The sequence below is a fragment of the Cnephaeus nilssonii genome (genome assembly GCF_951640355.1).
Source record: "Cnephaeus nilssonii genome assembly, chromosome: 19".
NCBI classification, from domain to species: Eukaryota; Metazoa; Chordata; class Mammalia; order Chiroptera; family Vespertilionidae; genus Cnephaeus; species Cnephaeus nilssonii.
Window position 1 is genome coordinate 22,220,650 of NC_137090.1, and position 24,145 is coordinate 22,244,794.

Genomic DNA, 24,145 nt, shown 5'->3' on the forward strand with positions numbered 1-24,145 from the left:
GTACGTTTCTTTATCACATGCACACATATGAACTGGAAGACAAATTACCAGCTATTCACACTCTCCTCCAAAAAAAGACATGAACACTGATAATCTTGATTAAATACAAATCTTTACAGGATTTCAGATTATATCACTCATAAAATAATTTTGTTTTGGTATTAATTCTTGTAAATTTAATACTTTCCCATCAATATCTGTGGAGATTGAAACTTCCAAATTATTTCAATTTTTAAAGCTACTAGTCATATTTATAAACATAAAAGTAAAGAAACAGAATCCTAGTACTCGTCAAAATCTACTAGGTCTTCAAATTACATAAAACCACTATAATGTCATAGCCTATTAAAGTCTGATTAATAAAACCTTTAAGATGAATAGGAATACTTAAAGCAATGGTCTCAAAGTCTCCCTAATGGCAGCATTAATATTACCACAGTTCTTAAGCTGCTTAAAGATGCTACTAATCTACATTGTATTCTTCCACATTTGTGGCCCATAATATATTAAGACTTTCTAAAATTTATGCTTGATAATGCCATTAAAGGCATTGAAATAAACACTATCAAAGGAAAAAACAGCATGATTCATTTGATCCCTTCCAAAAGTTACACATAAGAACCAAGATAAGTTACAACAAAATCTCTGACATGGCACTTATTCATTTGTTCCATGTGGAAAAGTCTAAAATCAACAATTAGCTCACTTGTTTTATAACTTTTTAAGTCCACCCTCCTTCATTTTTAGGAGAATGTTAAATGTCCTAACATCTTTATTTAAATAATTAATGTGTTTTCATTCTTTCATTTTGTATCAAGAAATTTTTTAAGTTCTGAAGATATCTTTAGCTATAGCCAATGGGTTTTCATATTAAGTGTTCTATTATTTTCAATAGTCTGTTCATCCAATAGACATATAGGAAAGTGGTATGTATCTATATGTAATCTTATTTTTCCAAGTGGTTGACTATATTTGTCAAATGCCAGAATATTTTCAAACTTTATTAACCTCTACTAATCCATCATTTATATACAATAAATGCACTCAAGGTAAGTGAACAGTTTCATGAGTCTGACAAGTATGTACAGCTATGAAACTCCACTATAATCAAGATAGAGAACATGTGAAAATAATAACCTTGTGTCCACTTGCAGACCATCCCCTCCCCATTCCATGGCCCCAGGAAACCACTGATTGGCATTCTATCATTATGAATCAACTATAGGCCCGGTGCACGAAATTCGTGCACGGAGGGGGGTTGTCCCTCAGCCCAGCCTGTACCCTCTCCAATCTGGGACCCCTCAAGGGATGTCCGACTGCCCGTTTAGGCTCGGGCCTAAACGGGCAGTCGGACATCCCTCTCACAATCCAGGACTGCTGGCTCCCAACTGCTTGCCTGCCTGACTTCCTGATTGCCCCTAACCGCTTCTGCCTGCCAGCCTGATCACCCCCTAACCACTCTGCTGCCAGCCTGTTTGCCCCCAACTTCCCTCGTCTGCCGGCCTGGTTACCCCTAACTGCCCTCTCCTGCAGGGTTGATCACCTCCAACTGCCCTCCCTTGCAGGCCTGGTCCCTCTCAACTGCCCTCCCTTGTAGGCCAGGTGCCTCCCAACTGCCCTCTCCTGCTGGCCATCTTGTAGTGGCCATCTTGTGTCCATATGGGGGCAGGATCTTTGACCACGTGGGGGCAGCTATATTGTGTATTGCAGTGATGATCAATCTGCATAGTAATCTTTTATTAGATAGGATAGAGGCCTGGTACAGGGGTGGGGGCCAGCTGGTTTGCCCTGAAGGGTGTCCCTGATCAGGGTGGGGTTCCCTTGGGGCGTGGGGCGGCCTGAGGGAGGGGCCTGTGGTGGTTTGCAGGCGGGCCACGCCCCCTGGCAACGCAAGCGGAGGCCCTGGTATCTGGAATTTATTTTCCTTCTACAATTGAAACTTTGTAGCCTGAAGTGGAGCCAAGCCTGGGGGTCCCTCCGAGGCCGGTAGCCATTTGTGTTGGGGTTATAATTGAAACTTTGTTGCCTTAAGCGGTGTACGGAAAGCTTTACTTCCCTTTGTTGCCGGCCAGGGTGTACGGAAAGCTTTGCTTCTCCTGTTGCCGCCGGCAACCCTGGCCTGCTCTCTCAAGCTCCATTCTGCCGCCATTTGTTTGAATTTGTTTATCTTCTATAATTGAAACTTTGTAGCTTGAGTGGAGGCTTAGGCCTGCAACGGCTGGCGGAAAGCTTGGCTTCCTCTGTTACCTAGGAAACCTTGCTCTCTGTGGCTGTAGCCATCTTGGTTTGGGTTAATTTGCATACTTGCTCTGATTGGATGGTGGGCGTGGCTTGCGGGCGTTTCGGAGGTATGGTCAATTTGCATATTTGTCTATTATTAGATAGGATATTGCCTGCTTTAGAATTCATGTAAATGTAATCACACAAAATTTTGCTAGCCCTATCTGCTGCGGGTAGCAGGAGCCCATTCATTGATTTATATTACTGCGCAGTTCCATTATACGGATACATGAAAGTTTATATATCCATTCAGCAATTATTTCCAGTTTTGGGCTATTGTGAATGAAACCCCTATGAAGATTTAAGTACAAGCCTCTGTGTGGACGTTTGTTTTTCTTCTCGTAGGTAAAATAAAGTGGAATTGATGCATCATATGTATGTTTAACTTCACAAGATACTGCAAAAATGTTTCTCCAAAGCGGCATGTAACATAAGCTCCATAATCTCATCAATATTGTATTGTTGGTCTTTTTAAATTGTAATCATTTCAGTGAGTATTTGGTCATTTCTCAGAGTTTTAATATGCTGTATTTTCTTGGTGATCAGTTATGGTGTTATAGGTATATGTGTCTACTTCACATTTGTATATAGCAAGTCACTCACAGCTTTCATTAGTTCCTTCAGCTTTAATTGAGCACCTTTGCTAAATTAACTATGAGTACTGGGCAGTGAGGGATGGGAGGAAGGAGGGAACCTCCTTACTGATGGACACCCAGGACCAGGGTTGCCTTAGGACTTTCATGAGCCCTGGACATTTTTTTTTTTCTTCACAGGACCCCTATTCCATGAAAAGTTATTTAAAATTACATTTTATGACTACAGTTGTTTGTTTTAATTGTATATTAAAGCATTCCTGTAACCCAAAAGTTTATATACTTTTTTGCTCTTAAAAGGGATGAATCATTTTGGGGGGACCCTAAAGTACAGTGGGCCCCAGACTTGATGAGTCAAACCTGCAAGGTTCCCTCTGACTCTCATACAGGTCTAGTCCAACAGTGAACATAGAGCAAAGAAAAGAAATCCCTAAGGGGCTAATTCACTGCACAAGTAAGACACATCATATCCAGCAGTTTACAAGATGACAAAACAAGAGAGTAACTACAGACCTAAAGAAACACCCCCTTCTTCGGGGGGAGAAAAAGCAATAAGCTCTTCAAGCTGCCTTTGCAGTGTGACTGACACAGTGTGACTGGCAGTGATACACCAGAACTGTTAGAGGGAAAATCTGAAGCCACATAATTCTGTTAATCTGTGAAGCATTTTAGATATTCACAAAAATCAAGACCACCTGACCACCTGCTGTGATCAATGGGAAGGGGGGCGGGTAGGGAGAGAACTCTGTGCATAAAAATATCTTCAACTTAAACTTTCCTACTGAATAATCCAGGACCACCATCACCTTTCAATATACAGCATTTACGTAACCAGAAAAATGTAAAGTCTCTTAAAGATACAGTCACACACCCAAAGGGGTCCATGTTTAATCTATTTTACTAGACACTCAACATTCATTTTTGTCTTATTAATGGATGGAACAACAACTTCCCTGCCAAGAAAAGGTAATTATTTAAAATGTAGATGTGTTGCAATTCACAGCTCTCAGCTACTCAGCTGGCAGAAATAATGCTTCTGGACAGCAGATCAATTATTTACCAAATTAAAGACAGCAGGTCTGTTTCAGAAATGTCAGGCTTACTGCAGAGTTGAGAATGTCTTTCATATGCTTCTAATATCTAATTTAATTAATAAAGAATACTTATTTTATTTTATGTCAAAGGCAATATAATTAGTAATATGCCAATCTAGTGAATTTAGTTACATAAATATAATGTAGCTTCTACAAGATAGATCACTCCCACAATTTAGGGAGGAAGATAATTCTTACTGGGACCACAATTAGATATAAATTGGTTTTACTCAACAAATGACTAATTACATTGCATTAATGCTTTATCTCTGCCCTGCCATAGTATCTCCATGATTATAACAATAGGGAAAGAAACAATTAATTAATGTAATTATTCAATACTAGAGGCCCGGTGCACGGATTCATGCACTGGTGGGGTCCCTCGGCCTGGCCTGCAGGGATTGGTGCCGAATCCAGCTCTCCAACATCCCCCGAGGGGTCCCAGATTTCGAGAGGGTGCTGACCAGGCTGAGGGACCCCACCAGTGCACAATCGGGGCCGGGGAAGGACCGCAGGAAGTGTCCAGGGCATGTCTGGCCCGTCTCACCCAGTCCCAATCAGCCAGAACCCAGTAGCAAGCCAACCTACCGGCCAGAGCACCTGCTGCCTGGTGGTCAGTGCGCTTCATAGCGACTGGCAGAATGGTCGAACTGTCAGAGGGACAATTACCATATTAGGCTTTTATATAGAGAGATATACTTACTCACTATCAACTCGTGAAAATTGTCAGAGTAAAAAAACCTCAGGGACAAAATAAAAGCTCATCTCTAGCAGAAAATATTTCAAAAAGATATTTTTGAGGGGTCTCTATAATAATAAAGGGTAATATGCTAATTAGATCGGGCATCCTTCTGGATGAATCCAGGGCTGGAGGGAAGCCACCCAGGTCCCGGGTGCCTGCCGGTGGGGCCGGAGGGAAACGTGGGTCCCAGGTGCCGGAGGGAAGCCGGTGCCAGCAGCCAGGGGAAGGAAGGCCTACTCTTGCACAAATTTTCATGCATCGGGCCTCTAGTAAATAAATAAAAAACTAGGATGAGAGGATTAATAATAATGAAGGAAACAGTTAATATTTATTGAGGTCTCAGTATATTGATCCTCATTTTACTAATGAGGAATTTAAAGTACTAGGAGTGATCCAAGCAGATAAAGTAACTTGCTCAATGAAGTGGCAACGTGAAGTGGGGGCAGCAGGGACGGGGGGAGAATAACATTTTATGTAGGGTCAGGTAAGTCTTCCTAAAATAATATTTAAAAATGGGACTCAAGTGGTAAATAAGAGTTAGCCAGGTCAAAAAGGATTCTAGGCAGAGGGAAATTGATGTAACATGTTTAAGCAGCTGAGAAATATCTATTATAGATAAATGTTGGAGGAAAAATGTAGACCTGGTTGAAGCCATCAGTCACTTGTACCAGGCTTTCAGACAATACACTCAGAGCAATAAGGAAGTTGTTTAAAGACAGAAGTATCATTAACATTTAATATCTTACAAAATAACTGAATACCTTAAAGTGGAATTAAGTATGCTGCAACAATCACAGCTAAACAGAATAACCTAGAATTGGGCTGTGGTCAAATAAGATGTTTTAAAAACTAAGAGTAACAATGATTCTCAAAAGTACTATTATGGATTGAATGTTTGTGTAGCTCCAAAATTCATATATTGAAACTCTAAAAACCCAGTGTGGCAATACATGGAGATGAGGGCTCCTAGGAAATAATTAAGTGTCTATATATCAGGTCACAATGGAGAGGCTCTGACCTGATAGCATTAGCATCTTACAGGAAGAGAGCCACCTCTTTCTTTCTCCCTGCTCCCTTGCACCGAGGAAAGGCTATGCAAGCTCAGAGCCAGTGGTGGCCATTTGCTAGAAACCAAATCATCTGAACCTTGATCTTGAACTGTCCGAAAATAAATTTCTGTTGTTTAAGCCATCAAGTCTACAGTGTTTTGTTATGGCAGCCCAAGCTGACTAATACATGTACAAAGGTTGTGGTATAAACCAGTGTCCTAGAGAACATTTTACACACTTGAATGACCAGCGCAGAGGCTTTTGGACTGAATTTGTAAAATCAAAAGAAGCTGTTGTTCTTGCCCTATGACAAAAACAAACTGATAAACAACAAAAATCAAAGCACTTAAAAAATCTATTTGAAAGTTCTGTATAAAAACACCTAAATAGAAGCAGCTGCTCTCACCTCAGACAAAACAGCCGGAAAGAGAGCAATCCACAATAGGTGAGGGTAAGGAGAAGGCATCGACCTTTAGAAAAACTTCCAAAGGCTCCATTTGAGCTAACACCACAGATTAGAATTCTGCCCCCCCAAAAAATGCAATTCTGTATGCAAGCAATCAAGAGGATTAGGTTAATAATGCCAAAAGCTGTGAACAAAGAAAGACAGCTGACAGTTGTTGGCGGGGGGGGGGGGGGGGGGGGGGGGGGGGGGGGGGGGGGAGAGTCAAACTAAAATATCATCTCTAGTTGAAATACTTATCAAAACTATGGGCAAAAAATACAGATATTCCCAGACAGAAAATAGCTAAAAGAGGTCATCTTCATCAGAAAACCCAAAAATAACCCACAAAAGTGTGTACTTTATTGATAAAAGTACAAAAAGAATTCAAGAAAGGAAGGATATCGGGGCAATGGTAAGATATGTACAAATATAATACCTTAATAATAAATAAATAAAAAGTTATACCCCCACCCCCCAAAAAATAATAAAAACAAGCAGAAATTAAAATACGAAAGAAAGAAAGGAAGGAAGGAAGGAAGGAAGGAAGGAAGGAAGGAAGGAAGGAAGGAAGGAAGGAAGGAAGGGATAGTATTTTGAAAAGAACGAAGAAATATTAACAGAGCCTCTGAGACCTGTGGGATACCATCAAGGAGATGAATCTATGAATCATGGAGTTCCAAAGGAAAGAAGAGGAAAACAAGAAGCAGAAAGAATGTTTTAAAAAATAATGACTGAAAAAAAGGAAAAGAAAATAAACAGTAACTAAGAAGTCCCAAATTTGAATTAAAAAAAAATTTAGGGTAGTCAAACTATTCTATATCTGCAAAGGTGGATACATATCAATATTAATATGTCAAAACCCACAAAACGTAAAACCACCAACAGTGAACCTTAATGTAAACTAAAGACTTTGATTGATAATGATGTATCGATATAGATTTATGATTATAACAAAACTACCCCTGTGGTGTGGCATTTTGGTAGTATAGGAGGTTATGTGTGTGTGAGAGAGAGACTTTTCTGTACTTTCCACTTGTTTGCTGGAACCTAAAACTGCTTTAAAAAAAGTGTATCAATTTTATTCTAAAAGTTCCCTAGAAATTGGTATTCACTGTGTATCTAAATAATTGAAAGGAACTTACACCACCCATATTGAAGCTGCCCAGATCTAAACTTGGAGGCCTTCCTGGCACTTCCAACCAAATCATAAATGTTGCCATTAAAATGTGTGTTTTAATTCAGGACTCAGAGTCACAGCTAATAAACAAGAATGGGAAGGAGAAATAGAAAAACAAACTGAATGCAGCTGCTGAACTAAAAGTTGCACAGCTCTATTTAATGGCATCCCTTAATTTCTTTTCTGAGTGGTCCCATATAAGATTGAACCTCATGCCACTGACTCACACAACCTACTTTTTCCCCTTAATTCACTTTTAGAGTTATTCCATCATGTACATATTACATTGCTTTTAATGTGGACAACAGGTCTGGTTTATTCTTGAATTCTGATGTCCAGGACATTTTAATAGTTCTGTCATCTAAAAATATGCTTTTCTAAAAAAAAGAAACTAAGAAATTTATTTCTATTCCTAGTATAATACGGGTAAAGATTAGAGAAAGATTAGGTTTAAAAAAAATCAATCTGGGCCGAAACCGGTTGGGCTCAGTGGATAGAGCATCGGCTTGTGGACTGAAGGGTCCCAGGTTCGATTCCGGTCAAGGGCATGTACCTTGGTTGCGGGCACATCCCCAGTAGGGGGTGTGCAGGAGGCAGCTGATCGATGTTTCTCTCTCATCGATGTTTCTAACTCTCTATCCCTCTCCCTTCCTCTCTGTAAAAATCAATTAAATATATAAAAAAATAAAAATCTAAAAAAATGTTGTTGTTTTTTAAAAAAACGATGTTTTTTGTTTTAATTTCCCTAAACTTATAAACACTACGGTTATTATTGCCCACACTACAGTCCCTATGAAAAAAACCTTTAACCAAATAGACTATTATTAAAAGAGTTAAAACTTATTGGTATAAATTTATAAGTATGAAAAAAATTAATAATATGTATGATATATGTAAAGAAAAACTGGAGGTTGTTATTGGAGGATCTACAAGTTATATTTTGAAAAAGGCCAATTTAAATAAAAAATGGTAAGTACTGTGTGAAGGACCACTTCATACAGTACTTATGTGTACAAAATACCAATTAATAAATGTTCAGAAGCTAACAAAAATAATTCAGCCAGAGAACAGAAAACTGCCTCATTTTATAACATAAGTAAATTTACAGAGAAGGAATTATATAAAGGTTGATAGAAAATTCATCATTTGATCTCCCAAAAATATTTTTTAAACTGTAACATAAATAGTTAAATGGAATAAATAACATCTACTAAGGTATCCATGCATTTACAAATGGCAATGCAGCTTCTTAACTCAAATAATTCATATGTATGTATTTCTATCTTAATCTAGGAGGGTTGGATAAAACAAGAAACATGATACAGAAACTTGACAAATAAAATGTCACCTAACGTTAGGAGCTGTATAGTTGGCAGCCATAGCCATTCTCTGGTAGGCTGCCGACCAGCTTTAAGAAAAAAAAAACAAAAAAACACTCACACAAACAAACAAGCCTTTCAAATCATTGAGAATTAAATATTTTATATATACACTTGTGCCATACTCAAGCAATATCAGTCATATTCTGAATAGTAAAAATATTAAGAGCTGAACAGTAAATAACCAAGATAAATTGTAAGCAAATGTATGAAATCTCTGCCTACCAGCATCTATATTTTGCAGACCAATTTTGTGAGTGGTTGCTGAGTTATGAACCCTCCATTTAATTCAAATATTTAAATAGGCACAAAGCATTTATAAAATGTTGCAGAAATGACGATGCATTGAAATATCTCTACCACATAAGAAATTGATCAGTCCATGGTATAGATTCTGCTTCACAATCTATGTTGAACGTGCAATATTTTTCTTGCCTCTTTCACTCAACTAATATTTCGTTATATGCCAGGCACTGAATCATTATTTCCTAGCTAATTATCTTTTAGGTTCCAGTTTAGAACTGAATTCCCCTTGAAGAATGTTGCCCAATAATCAAAGACCAAGTTAGAATTCATCTCATCTCCTAGCAGGCTCTCCTAACTCCAAAAAGGACTCTCCTTCCTTAAGTCCCTATCACACCAGCAAAACTCCATGGGTGGTGACTCTCTCTGAATCACCATGACTGAGCCAGGCAATGTGAATGGAGTCTCCAGTTAAAAGAAAGAGTTCGTTTCTAATGTGTTAGTTGAAAATCATGCATGGACTCAAACATATTTTGTGCAATGAACTCTTTAACAACATGGTGAAGCATATAAACCTCTTTCAAAGACTAATAATTTTTAAAAGACAAAGTAAAATACTTGAAATATATGATTTTTGTTCATATGTTAAAATATAGGCTTTGCCATAATTTTGAACCATAAAAAATATTTAGAGAATAACATAAAAAGAAATGTGCAATCGAGGCATTAAAAGAGATGGAGGAAGTGCATATTAGTAAGTAAAAGAAGGCAATCTGAAATGGCTACCTACTGTAAGACTCCAACATATGGCATTCTGCAAAAACCGAAAGTATGGAAACCGGAAAAATCAGTGGTTGTCGGGGTTCAAAGGAGGGAGGAATGAACAAGCAGAGCAAAGGGGATTTTTAGGGGAGTGAAACTATACGGTGTAGTATTATACTGGTGGATATATGTCACTACATATTTGTCAAAACCCACAGAATATAAACCAAGAGTGAATCCAAATGTAAACTGGAACTCATAGGCTAACTAGGTAAACAAATATTTAAAGAAATGATTACTATATGATCCATAAATGCAAAAAAAGTAGGTATAAATATAAAAATTTTAAATCTTATCATAAAAATACAAATTGGGGAGTTCAAACAGAATTCAAAGGCAAATGTAGATCAAAGTTATGAAACCATAGAAAAGAAACAATAGTTTTCTAGAATTAATTGCTAGACAATGATAGGGATAACTACATTCTTTATGTTATATAATATGTTCTTATTATAAAAGAAAGTTATAGATAGGAAAAAATACAGCTTCCAGTGTCTGAAGCATTCTGAGTAGGGTAATGTGAAATATACGTTAATACAAAGGAGATCTGACATAACAGATGGCCTATCAAAATGAGTCATACTGGTTACTCCAAGTGGAGTGCTATAAGGAACAGAACTTCCAGGCTCTTTCTTCAAATTTAACTTAATTCCCACAACATTCAGAGCACTTCAATAAATCATTGTCTTCATTAATTAAATCAATCCTACTGATCAACAATCACTACAAAAATCTTCCTCTCTATCAAAAATGACTAATTAAGATATTAGAAGAAAGATTATTCAAAGTACTCTATATTATCTGCTTACCATCATTCTTTATTTGAGAAGAAGGGAAAGATGGATCTTTACATCAAGTTTAACTAATAGGATCATTTCTGCAGAATAAGATAAAATGGCAGTCTCTTCAGACACATCAACCAAAGAAATAAGATCTAAAAGGACTGTAAATTTATGAAGACTATTTCAGCTCTGAAAGCAAGAGAACAATTTTATTTATGAACAAAGTATTTTAAAATTAATTCCACTGGAGTAGAATTCCACCACTGGAAGTATTAAACCAATTTCTAACAATGAAAATTGTTAAGAATTAAGCATTTAATCTCTGCCTTTTACATACAGGATAACTGTGGTTCATTACTGGTTGATGAAAGAAAAAAAATTTTGATAGAAGAATAGCAGATAATCAATGCAGAAAACACAATACAATCAGAAAAACCACGATTATAATATAGCCTTCAATGTAACAAAACTATTAAGTAAAAAGTTGTTTCAGAAATGAGGCCAAAATAACACTCTGCAGATTACTTGCTAATCTCCACAAGAGAAACCTCTCTCCAATATGCAGACATTTGATGGGTCACTAACTTCTCCATGTGATCAAACACAGTATCATAAATTGCAAGACAACCTGATACTACTAATATATGTCTCTTGTTGGGATGAAATGATGTAGACAGTAATACTTAAGATGTTTAAAAAGAAAAATCCTTAGCCTAAATGTTATTTAAAAGCCTCTTTAGGGAATAAGGAAAACATTATTATAATGAAAAAAATATGACAAGTACAGAATTTGCATAAGATAACTGGTCTGGGCACTGCAAAAAAAGAAAAGGTGGAAGTTATATGTTGGATTAAAAGGACCCAAAGAGATATGACAAAATGTAAGAAGTGAACTTTAATTAGAACTTAGTTTGAAGTAGCTGGAGAATACACTTTTGAGACCATTGGGGATTTTTTTTTTTTTAATCCTCACCCAATGATATGTTTATTGTTTTTAGAGTGGGAAAGGGAGAGGGGAAGAGAGAGAAAAAGGAAAAGAGAGGGAAACAGAGAGAGACAGAGACAGAGACAGAGACAGAGACAGAGACAGAGACAGAGAGAAAAACATCAGTGTGAGAAACATGCACTGGTTGCCTCCCAAATGTGCCCCGACTGGGGGAACCTCAACCTTTTGGTGTATGAGATGACACTCCAATCAACTGAGCTACCCAGCCAGGGGAATTTTAAATTTGGCTTTGATATTAGATAATATAGTATGTTAGTTTTCTGAACTAATATATAATTTTTGGTTATACAGAAAGGGGTCTTTATTCTTAGGAAATGCATAGTTCATTTGTGATGGGTGAAATGTTATAATGAGTGGAACTTACATTCAAATGGTTCAGCAAAATACACATACATATATATAATATACATTAAAATATGAACACCTGTTTAATCAAGGTGGTGATATGTGGGTCATTATTATACTAACCTTTATATCTGTTCTTATGTTTGAAACTTTTTATAATAAAAAGTTGGGGGAAAAACAAAAGGTAATAGGGCATTCCACATTGCTTTAACATCTCTCCTTACCACATGCTTTAAGAAGAACCAGAAAAACAAAAACACCACAAGAAAACAGGGGAAAAATGTAAGTAAACTAGTTTATAAAATGTGACATTAAAAAGAAACTTGAAGTTACAAAGAAAATTCCATTCACATACATTAATATGTTGATTGAAATACTGAAGTTCTTGGCTTAATTGTAATTCAGAAATTAATGCAACTCAACAACACTGTTTACCGACTGCTGCTTTCACCACGTTATTATGGGTAAAGCTAATGTTTACAGAATTTCTAAATTTTATTATAAACTCATTCATTCAATAACCAGTTACTGAAACTACTTGCTTTTGTTATATACACTGGCACACAGAAGAAAAACGAGATTCGTGTTTCAGATATTCCATTTCCCAAAAAATCAATTGGAAAGCCCATGACATAAATGGGGAAAAACAAACATACCACTTATGTTAAAAGCCATACAGCACACTGGTTTTTCATGAGCCGGGAAGTGGGCCACGATACCATCACTGTCAGAATCCTCGCTCACAAGAACCTTTACAAAAATAAAGAGGCAAATGGAAGTTAACCTTTAATCACCAATTACTGAGTTTGAAGATATACACAGTTACACCACAATGTCCGTGACCAAATAACATGCTTCCATTTTATTGTAAGATTATTCTTGCCACTAAAAAGTGAAAATGCCACTTCAGGAATGAGGAAACGATAGAATAAGACCACAGCAGACCAATCATATAACGCTAAACAGTTGGTTAACTTGACTATAGGTGACAGAGACAATCATTTCTTGAAGTGTAGGTTCACAAAACAACAGCAGCAGCAAATAAAATAAAAACAGCTATGTAGAGCTTTATCCAATGACAGAAACATATAGCTCTTATTGTGTTATGGCCTGCTAAAAAATTCTTGCCCATGATTGGAATAAAACAAGGAAAAACAACTTAATAGATTAAAAACACACAGCTACATGTCAAAGAAATTAGCCCTAAAATTTTTATTTTAAGTAGAAAAGTAATGCTCTTTTACTCCTAGTTTTTTAGATAAATACATCACCTCTTTGAAAACATTACCAAGTCATAAAATCAGAAGTATATTAAAACAGATAGTTTTAAATCTCAAATTTATTTCCCTTAATTTTCTTCAGGAGTTTAATAGTTTTAGGTCTCATGGTTAGGTCTACGATGGATTTAAGTTCATTTTCGTATATGGTGTAAGGTAAGAGCCCGCCTTCTTTCTTTTGTAGTTGACCATCCAGTTTTCCCAGCATCATTTATTGAAGAGACTCTTCTTTACCTTTTGTGTAGTTTGGGCACCCTTATTGAAAATATTTTGCACTTATATGTATTGGTGTATTTCTGTGCTCTTCTATTCTATGTCATTGGTCTACATATCTATCCTTATGCCACATATTGCTGTGTAGTATGTTTTGAAATAAGGAAATGTGAGGACTCCAATCATGTTCTTTTTTCAAGATTGTTTTTGCTTTTCTGGGTCTCTTAAGATCCCGTAAGAATTTTAGGGTGGGATTTTGATAGAACTGCATTTAATATGTGTATCACTTTGGGTGGTATAGATATTTTAACAACATTAAATTTTAAAATCCACACGTGTGAGATGTCTTTCCACTTACTTGTATCATCTTGGAATTCTCTTAACTATGTTTTACAGTTTTTAGTATACAAGTCTTTCACCTCCTTGGTTTAAGTTTATTTCTAATAGTTCGTTTTTTTTAGATCAACAAAATTGACAAACCCTCAATTGGACTAACAAAAGAGTAAGTTAATATTACACTGTTGCATACTATGATTTCTTATATAACATTCTAGTAGAGAATAGACTACTGTTTTTCAGGAGAAAGGAATAGAGGTTGATTGAAGGATGGGCTTGAATACAAAAAAAGTGTGTGTTAAACTGTCCAGTATCCTAATTGTGGTGGATTATGTTAATTATATTCATCTACACATGGGATACAATTTCATAGAGCTATATATACCCACATACAAATACAAATGAATGCAGGTAAAACTAATGGTGAGAGGTAATAAGGTCTATAGCTTAGTAACAGTAATGTTCCATTGTCAATTTCCTGGCTTTGATACTGTACTGGAAGAACCTGGGTGAGAGCACATGGATATATGTTCAACTTACTATGTGTTTACAATTATTTCAAAATTAAAATGCAAGCTGCAAGCTTTTGAATTCTCTCTTTCTAGTAGGTGATAGATAGTATCTCACTGTAGTTTCAACACGTCTTTCTCATTAACAAGTGAAGTCATGGGCATAGATTTTATACCATTTGTATACATTTTTTCTGTGATATATTTGGTTTTTGCACATTTTCCTATTTTAACTCGATCTTACAAGACTCCCTTTCTTTATATGTATGTTATAACCCTGTACCCCTCCTTCCAACACAATTAGTATTGCGTGCTCTAGTTGATGGTACTAATACAGAAGTCATCAAGCAAAAGGCACATTAATCTTGGTACACAGCAAAACCTCATACCACTACATAGGATTCTTTGAATCTTCTTTTTAAGAGCTTCACAAATCTAATAACCAGATACTTTTGGAAGGATTCTCTCCATTGCATTAGCACCTTGACTAAAGTATCAAATCAATAAAACCAGAGATATTCCAATATAATTGTCCTAAGACATTTAATTTTTACTAACCACTTAACTAAACAGACTGAAGCCCTAAATATATGCAGTAAAGCAGATGACTATATTAAAATAAAGCAAAGCATTTTAACTGATACAAAGTGAATAAGCCTTAATCATATGAACAAAAAGATACACAAAACACCTAAGGAACCATTAAATTATTATGAATAACACATGTACTCAAGGCAAGATAGCTCAAGTTTATGTCATCATTCTGGAGTATTTTTTTTTATTAGAGACTTTGCCACATTGCTAATCTCAATTATATAAATGTATAAAGGCAAATTAAACAGCTTAACTTATCTTAGGCAAGAAATGCTTTTAAATAAAAATGAAAGTAACAAAGATAAAAATGTACATGAAGTCAATTAAATCCTTTCTTCATTAATGCAGTTACTACACAATGATCCCAACATCATAAAATCAAACTAATCAATTTAGTATCAGAAAGATGGTGAATAAAATTTTATATACCACCAATGTAAACATGAAAATATCTTTATTAAAGGCTCAATGGATTTAAACAGCAAAAGTGAACCTAATGTCAGCTTGAGCTCCTATGATGTATATAAAAAAGCAGAAACATTAAGGGGAAGGTCAAACATCAGTGGGAAAGGGCTAAAAGTGATAAATCTATGACATTAACCACCGCAGTGTTCTTATTTAAATACAATCCAGAATAACCTAAAAACAGCCCTGTACTCCAACTGAACTATTTATCAGAGACAAAAATGTCTTCATGACAAAAAACAGATTCACATTAATAAAAGAAGGGAGAAGGACAGTATTACACTGACAAAATCTTGTTGCTTTAAAAAATATTTATAATTATTTTAAAATGCACATAGCAACTTACCATTTATTGAACATCAATTTATTTCCTGTCTTAAAATGTTTAAGTCAAGTTAAAATTTTAGAATATTTCATAAGTAGGAATGAAAATAAGATTTTGCTCCAAACAAATAATAGAAAATAGAACATTTCAAGTTGAATGACACTAACCTAAAAGCTAACATTTCTATGGGTCTTATTTCCTAATAAACAGCTTTAGTTGTTTCAAGTGTTAACAATGAATTTATCACAGACAAAATAACTTTTGCAACTCCACAATCTACAGTTCATTTCCATATTTCAAACCTGAGAATTCCATTTTAAAATTATAAAAAGTTACTGAAGAATGGGAGGAGGTGGGGGAGAGGAGGTACAGTGACAAACATTTGAAAACATATGGCCTATTGTTATGCATTTTATGAAATTAGCTTAATTTTTCTTTTAACATATTCCTACACTTACATATAATAAAGTAATGAGTTACATCTCTGTTTCATTAGAGATAATAGGACATAACATTTCCTACTTTTAAATGAGCACAAATCTATCTGTCAACAAAGGCTGGATGTTTAACAGACGTACATTACACTCCCCAAACTAGACAATGCTGAGAAGGGTCATTACTACTCTCAGTAAATGTGGGTGGCCTTGGAGGTGAATTAATTAAGAATCAAAGGACAAAAGAAAATAACTATTCTTTTAACAGTTATAAAACATTAAAGGATTCATATATTTAATTCCAATTTAAAAAGAGAACATCTGTATGTGTCCATCAACTTGAGCTAACCTAACTAAAACAGCTTTTTTAACATGTCATTACATTCAACTGAAAACTTTGCTAACATTTCATTGAAAAGAGTTTTAAAAAAGAATATAAGTTAGCCCTAACCGGTTTGGCTCAGGGGATAGAGTGTCAACCTGCGGACCCAAAGGCCCCAGGTTCGATCCCAGTCAAGGGCATGTACCTTGGTTGTGGGCACACCCCCAGTAGGGGGCGTACAGGAGGCAGCCGATCGATGTTTCTTTCTCATCCATGTTTCTAACTTTCTATCCCTCTCCCTTCTTCTCTGTAAAAAATCAATAAAATATATATTTTTTAAAAAGAATGTAAGTCTATAACATAGTTGGTTAACAACAAAGTTAAGATGGGCAAGGTGGAGAATTATTATTATTCTGATTTCAAGTAAAATACAATAGATAAATTCAATAACCAAAAATTTCAAAAAGATTTTTTTTAATTGCAATAGGTTCCATTTTTTTAAATGACAATTGATCTTACTATAGAAATTAGTACATGAGTAGCTGACAAATGCAATCTTTAACAAATGTTGCTCTACTATCTCATTCTAGTAATAGGTATTAGATTATATTTTATAGTAATGATCACAAACTAACTGCATTTTAATATTACTTCCTTTCAGAAATGTATTTAAAATCTAAAACTATGATACGAAAGAAGAAATATTTATAAGTGCATGAGGAAAAAACTAAACCCAGTGGGTTTCTTATCAACTAGGCATTTTTCCATGTTTAAATCATTTCTCCTGTTTCTGAACTTAGATTTTTAAAATCTGTTTTAACTGAAGATATAGGGTTTTACAATTAGCTATTATCATGTATGTATTCTAGCATATACTTTGGGGTTTCATGTATTTTCATATTTATAAGGAAATATCTATAATAAAATTTGATAGTATTCACCTGTAACCATCACAGGCAATCTTTTTTTTAATTCCCCGAAAGATCCTGTTGATCTATGAGCAAATATCTGCCTGTGAAACACATGTCCTGATGAAGAGATAACAAGAGAATCTCATGGAACCTCAATTTTACCTTCAGGTTTGATGGATTTATAAAATTTGAAATAACAGGTTCTAACATATTACTCATCATTTTTTTGGGGGGGAATGGGAAGAATCTAACCTAAAATAACCTTGATTTCTAGAAATCTAGATTAACAACCTACAAGGCCAAGTACATTTTGGCTAATCCTGATCCCAAAGAATACTCTCAGTCAGCCAGGCCTCTGCAGAAAATGGATATGACATGCATCGCAAGTTCGTACCTGGCCCTCTCCAACTGTTTCCGTGTCTATTACAGTGATGATGCCTGGGACCAAAGGACTCCGCCTCGAATTACTATGTATGGCAACATCATCTTCTGTCACACCTGAAGGCAGCGTGCCTGTCAGCTGAGTCACCACTTTCCCAACCATCGTCAGGCCGGTTTTCAAAGTCTGTAAAGTGAAAGGTATAACTTATAAATAACTTCATATCAGTATTTGAATTCTAAGTAGAACTATGCATTTGTTAGTTCTCCTACCCATTAAATTCTTTCTTCTCTTACGAGCCTATATGTAGCAGTGAACTTCACAGAAATTCAGTCTGACTTTTCATGTGACTGTAAATTCTGTATCAGTTTGAGTGAATGGTATCAGTACAGCCCCAAAGTAATCATGGTGAGAATAAAGCCATAAGTAAATAACTAAAAAGCTTTGTTTCACATGAGGATACAATTATATTTTATAAAAATTATGTTCCCCTCTTCTTAATGTATATAACTTAAAACATGTGACATAGTAAGAAGTAGGATGATATCCTATTTTTTCAGATATTATAAATTTAAAACTATTTTTTAGCATGTAAGTGACTGGGATGATCTGGTAGAATCCCTGTGAAAAAAGATCATGCTTCCAAAGATAATTTATAATATGCTGTTATATAAGATTGTACATCAGGATCTGACATGTGAAAAATACAGTCTCCATCCAACATACTAATTACTAGATGAATGAAATATCATATAAAATTAGCAAAGAAGATTCTTTTTTCTCTGGTAACAGAAAACAATTCAATATAATTCTTCTAAAATGCAATTTTAATTAAAAATAACTTAAGATGCTTTATAATTACATTTTACTTCCACTTCATTCAAAGCAAATAGACAAAAGTAATGTGTGTGATTATTTTTTATTTTATAGAATCTGATCTAATTAGTCTCATATGCATTAACAAGCCATAAGGTTAAGGTAATGTTTGGGGGCATTGTCTAAAAGGAAGAAAGCTAGAGCATAAAGAAAATTATGTGTTTGATAAACATTGGAAAAATACCTAGTCATTAGAGACTAAATAAGTAATCTAGATTACAGGGATAGATCAAAAATTACATATAAAACACATAACCAGAAATATTTTTCCAATTCTCACATTGTGAGAAAAGTTTTTATTAAAATAATTCAAATTAATTTTTAGTAAGGTGACTCTTTTAAAAATAATTGTGGGAAAATAAATGTGGATTTAAACCACAATTAGATTAAGTTTCAAAAGGAAATGTATTTTCCAAAGAAATTTTCCGTTAAAACACCACATGATTAACACTAGTAATTTATGCATTATTTTGCTGTATCTATGTTCTATGGAACCTTTACTATGAACTTGGGATTGGTTAAGGCTCTAAACGTAAGTAATCTATAGATTTCCTCAAACACCTCAGTTTAAGAGAAAACTGAGGCTACAGAAATTAAGCACAACACCTAGCCAATGACAAAGCCAGAATTTAAAACTAGGGCTATCTATCTCCAAAGCTGGAATTTAACCACTCTCCAGTATTTCCTTATAAGCTATTCCTGTTACTACTTGTGATCTCAGACTTCATGAATTCAGAACACACACATATACTGGGGAGGGAGGAGGGAGGAAGACTATAACACTGTATTTTAATAAATACTTAAATAATTGACCACCAAAGCCATTTGCTAAATTCAAGCAAAAAGATATAACTTACAACCGACTGAAACCAGAAAAAAGCCACAAATCAATTGTAACTGTTTTGTTTAGTGCTAAAAACTCAAACTGCAGTGATTATAAAACACAGTAGCGTTCCTCAATTAGCAGCCAAACATTTGTTTCAATAATTCACAAGAAATGACTTACAAAGAGTCTGTTAGATTGTTGTTAAGAAAGCCTCTGAAGGACCAACAAAATCAGGCGCCACGGTGTATTGATGTCAGAAGCTAGCCAGGAAGCCTTATTAACCTCTGAGATGCTTCAGCTGATGTACTGACTCCATTAATGCTAATGGAGATGCTCCCACTTAAATGGAGCTACTACCCCTTTATCAAAGAAATGCCTTTCAGGTTTAAAGTCTTAGCTTGTATATCCTCCCCATTTGCCCTTGAGCCTATTATTTCATGCTCTTATACCAATGAATAGGAACAAACTAAAACAACTAGAGCACACAGAAAGTGGGAAATAATGTACCAAAGCAAACCACAAGTTAAATGGGAAAGTTCACATAAAAGAATTAGGAAAAAACTCAGGGATGGAGGGACCAGGGGAGCAGGGTAGTATATTTCTTAGGCAAGGGCTCATATTACATGAAGAGTTATAGATATTTCTCATAAAAAAGTAAGTAATGACTACCAGTGGGGTCATGTTATTAAAATTTAACAGTCATCAAATCTGCACTTTGTATCGTAAATGACAAGACAGTATTATCTATCATAGCTTACTAACTTCCAAATAAGGTCTAGTGCAGGAGGTGAGAGAGGGGTGCTAGACATTTTCTACATTAGTAAAGACCTTTGCTTCTCGAAGAAATTTGTTTCCATGTCACATCGATGAGTAGTGTCCAGAAGCTATATAATGTTATTTAACAATTTTCATATATCATATTTAGATACCTAAATCACCACACTATGTAATTAGCCTTTTCACTAGATTTTAGTAGAAAGGTTAAGTGCATACCTGATGATTTCCTCAAATACATACAAAAGCTAAGAAAAAAATTAGGAATTAAAAAAACAAATCTAACTAGGCCAAATGGATATGTTAATTTAAATCAGCATAGTACTTATTCTGTTCTGTTGCAGACAGATTTGCCAAAGGGTCACTAGGCATCTTTAACCTTTCTTGTGCCATATCAGTTGTCCTCCCTATCCATTAGTGCTAATGGTGCTGCTCTCACAAAACCTGTTAGTTGTCATTAAGAAGTTATCAGATAACGAGAAAATAGAGGCATTTTTATTAAATCAATTTATCATACTGGGGTTAAAACACATTAAAAGGAAAACTCAACTAAGACAATTACAGCGTAACTAGAAAATGTGGAACAAGATTTTATAAATTTATCAAAATAATCCAATTTAAACAATTTCAAAATTAAGTTTTTCCTTTATCACCACCAAAGAGAATTCATCACTATTATATTCTTAAGGAAAGACAAATAAATTATTTTCAAATTCAAAAGGAAAAATCTAAAACTGTAAACTTTAATTTTAAGTGCTATTTTGAAAACCCAGAAATTTAAAAAAAAAAAAAAAAAAAGGAAGGAAAAGAAAAGAAAGTATTGCTGCATAGGAGATCCAAGTACATATACAACTAATATATTTATACTTATCATTGTACAGTGAAAAAAGAGTAAAAATTTAAAAATTAATCCTTCTATGGTTAAGTACCCTCTATAAATTCAAATCATAAAGTGTCAGAGAGAAATATTAATCTTTCTGAGAAAGTGATATAATGAAATGATTGTAAATTTATTTTTAAGATAAACATCTTCTTAAAGAGCATGTACTACATGGCTTTTAAAATTATTTCCATGTTACATCTCAAAAAATATTATATTACATAGAAGTGAAAAAAACTGGTAAGAAATAAGAAATTTTATTTTCTATTATTAATGATAGTCTAGGTAAATCAAGTTAATCCTCCCCAAAGGAAAAAAGTAGGAAAAATTGGGGTGGGTTTTTTTTTTTTCAACTCTGCTTGAACATATGGAATATTTAACAAGAATGTGAAGAGTTCTTAGGTCAAAATCCAAGAAAACAAGGAAATATTTTAGGCCTAGATGCATTTGATGATTCCAGGGAGGGCTGCTAAGAGACTGAATGGTGTTTTCGGTAGACTTGGGGAACTATGTGGCCATGTTCAAGGGGTCAATTGGGTGACCTTCCCTCCATGCTTTGGGTGGGAACCCAAGGGATACAGAATAGATAGAAGAGGGAACAGTAGTAATGACGTTCTCAGAGCTATTTCAGGTAAACATTATTTAAAACCTTTAATTTCAATCCCTAAAATTGGATTAAGATGACCCAAGACTGACAGTGTTGCAGAACTCTGGTACCATCTCAAATTTAAAAGTGCTTCTAAAGATTTTTGAAATAAAGTCTGGCAAACCATGAGTCAAGACATTATAAATAAGGACCAGCTGAAATGAACAAACAAAAATTCACTGAAAGCAAAACCAAATACTGGAGTTATCAGTAACATACTTAAAAATAAGGGTGTTTAAATAACTTGGTAATTTGAAAAAAAAATGAATTCTAGAGAATCAGAAATTATCACTATCCACTAAAATATTTCACCAATGCATATGTGTTTTTGTGCATATATTGAAATAACCATTCCCTTTTTCCCTCTAATATTAATATTACACTAATTGTGTATGATGCCGGTTGGGTACTGAAATATCAGGGGGATCACGCTGGAAAGTATATGATTGTCTAACCAATATGCACCCAAAACTAATACAAATTCACATGGAATGTAAACTGTAATTTTTAAAAAATTATGTAATTAAAAAGATTTTAAAAGAAATGTGTGACATATTCATAGTTATATTTTTCCTTCATTTTATAAATTTACAAACAAGAATACAAATAAGCATTAAAAACAGACAAATGCAATTAACAAAAATTAAACATTACCACTGTATTCAAGTGCTACTGGAAAAATTTTATACATTGCCAGAGCTGACAATGAATGTTAATTAACACTACTTTCATTGGTGACCAAGGATCTATTGGGAATTGACTGGAGGGTGTGATCATCAATGTAATTTCTTACAGTTAAACGTGGAAGACCTGAGTATATTTCTCACAGTTTGCAATATTGGAGTGTAACAAGTAGGAAGTTCGAGCTTGTTCTTTTCAAAGCATATTTAGTCTAGTCTCATCCCAGCATGTCCACTTTCAGCTAACAGTTAAACAGCTTACCAGTTACTGAATAAAGCAGGTCACTTCCCTTTTACGAAGGCACACGAAAACATAATTATAGCAAAGAAGAGCTGAAAAATTGTCCTACATTACGTAATTGAAAATTATTCTACATGATAATACAATGAGCTACCTGAGGCAAGTGTATGACAGGTCAGTCTAAAAAGCATCGAATATTTGAGAAATGGATCGCCTGTAAATTAACTGAGTAACACTGACGCTACCTAATTACTCGGTCTGAGACTTCCCTTCCTTGAAAGAACCACCATAATTCTGGCATAGACAATGGAGAGAAGTAAGCAATTTTCTTAATAAAGATTCTGACATCTAAAATATAGAGTGCTGTTAGCATAAAAACATGCTAAAACACTTCATGTAAGCATTTGTGATCAATCTTGAAGTATTTTTGTATGTTTCACACGAAAAATGTGTGACCTTTGATTGCCTCCCTGTGGTTTCCTTTAAACTGTTGTTCTCTTCTAAATAGTTGTGCTTTTATTACATGCTGTCATTTAGAATCGCTCTATCATCCCCTATTATTAGAATTGTTTTGTTGTATACTTCAGAATTCAAAAGGATAGTGATTATAAAATACCTTATAATCAGCATAAAGTTTACGAGCCATCGTCAAAATTAACCCAAGCACACACACAGAAAGAAGTCATGTGACAAACATGCAAGGGGCAGCCTGTGACTAAAGGAGCCTTAGAATGTGCCAGGGATCTTACTCAGGTTTTCTTAAGGAAAACTACTTTTTTATGCCAACTAAAGACTCATAAATGTTAAAGGACGCAAAGGGATGTCAGTATAGGTAGAATAATGCTAATCACGCATAAAGAATCCAGAAGTCACTACTTAGGACATGTACAGCTTCTTTCAAAAGTGGGATTAATTATATAACAGACTTTACTCTAGCTAACAGACTTAAATATTTAAAATTGGATAACTATAAACCCTATAATCATCACAATAGAAAATAAAGTTTTACTTATGAACTTTAAGAAATTAAATACCTAATCACTGAGCCACCAATTCTCCTGAGCCACGAAATAAGTCTGACTTACTTCTTAAGGTTATTATACTTGTGGATGAAAAGGGAAGAGATAATCTCAATCAAATTCAGTGGAGAAACTTGATAATTACTCCAAATAATCACAGCTCCCAGAGACTACTGGATACTCACTTTAGCAGCACTAATGACCGTGGCAGTATAAGACTGAATGTTGTCCCCACAGGCTCCACCACGGGACTGATGACATCGAATCAACTGGAAAAAGAGAGAGAGAAAAACCAGAAAGTCATTTCTATTAAACTGTTTAACTCTACAGGCTATTAGGACAGAGCTTATTTACCATGCATAATGATGGTGGTGGGTGGAAATGTTTGTACAAGTGTATTTCATACAAACAGCCAAAAGCCCTGCTCAGACACTTTTAGCCCTTTTTATAATCTACTGGTGCCATTCAGGCCGTTTCATGC

The 24,145-nt window shown here is 34.8% G+C and overlaps 1 protein-coding gene across 11 annotated transcripts in view; it reads right to left on the reverse strand.

Annotated features, from left to right (window-relative positions):
• The window catches only part of BCAS3 (BCAS3 microtubule associated cell migration factor), a 479,435-nt gene that overhangs the window by 346,066 nt on the left and 109,224 nt on the right, over positions 1-24,145 (reverse strand). For all 11 annotated transcript variants that reach the window (XM_079796989.1, XM_079796987.1, XM_079796983.1 and 8 more), the window contains exons 11-13: positions 23,850-23,933; positions 17,738-17,908; positions 12,614-12,707 (exon numbers count right to left, since the gene is read on the reverse strand). In XM_079796989.1, the coding sequence (XP_079653115.1) occupies positions 12,614-12,707; positions 17,738-17,908; positions 23,850-23,933 (349 nt within the window). The remainder of the gene's footprint in view (positions 1-12,613; positions 12,708-17,737; positions 17,909-23,849; positions 23,934-24,145) is intronic.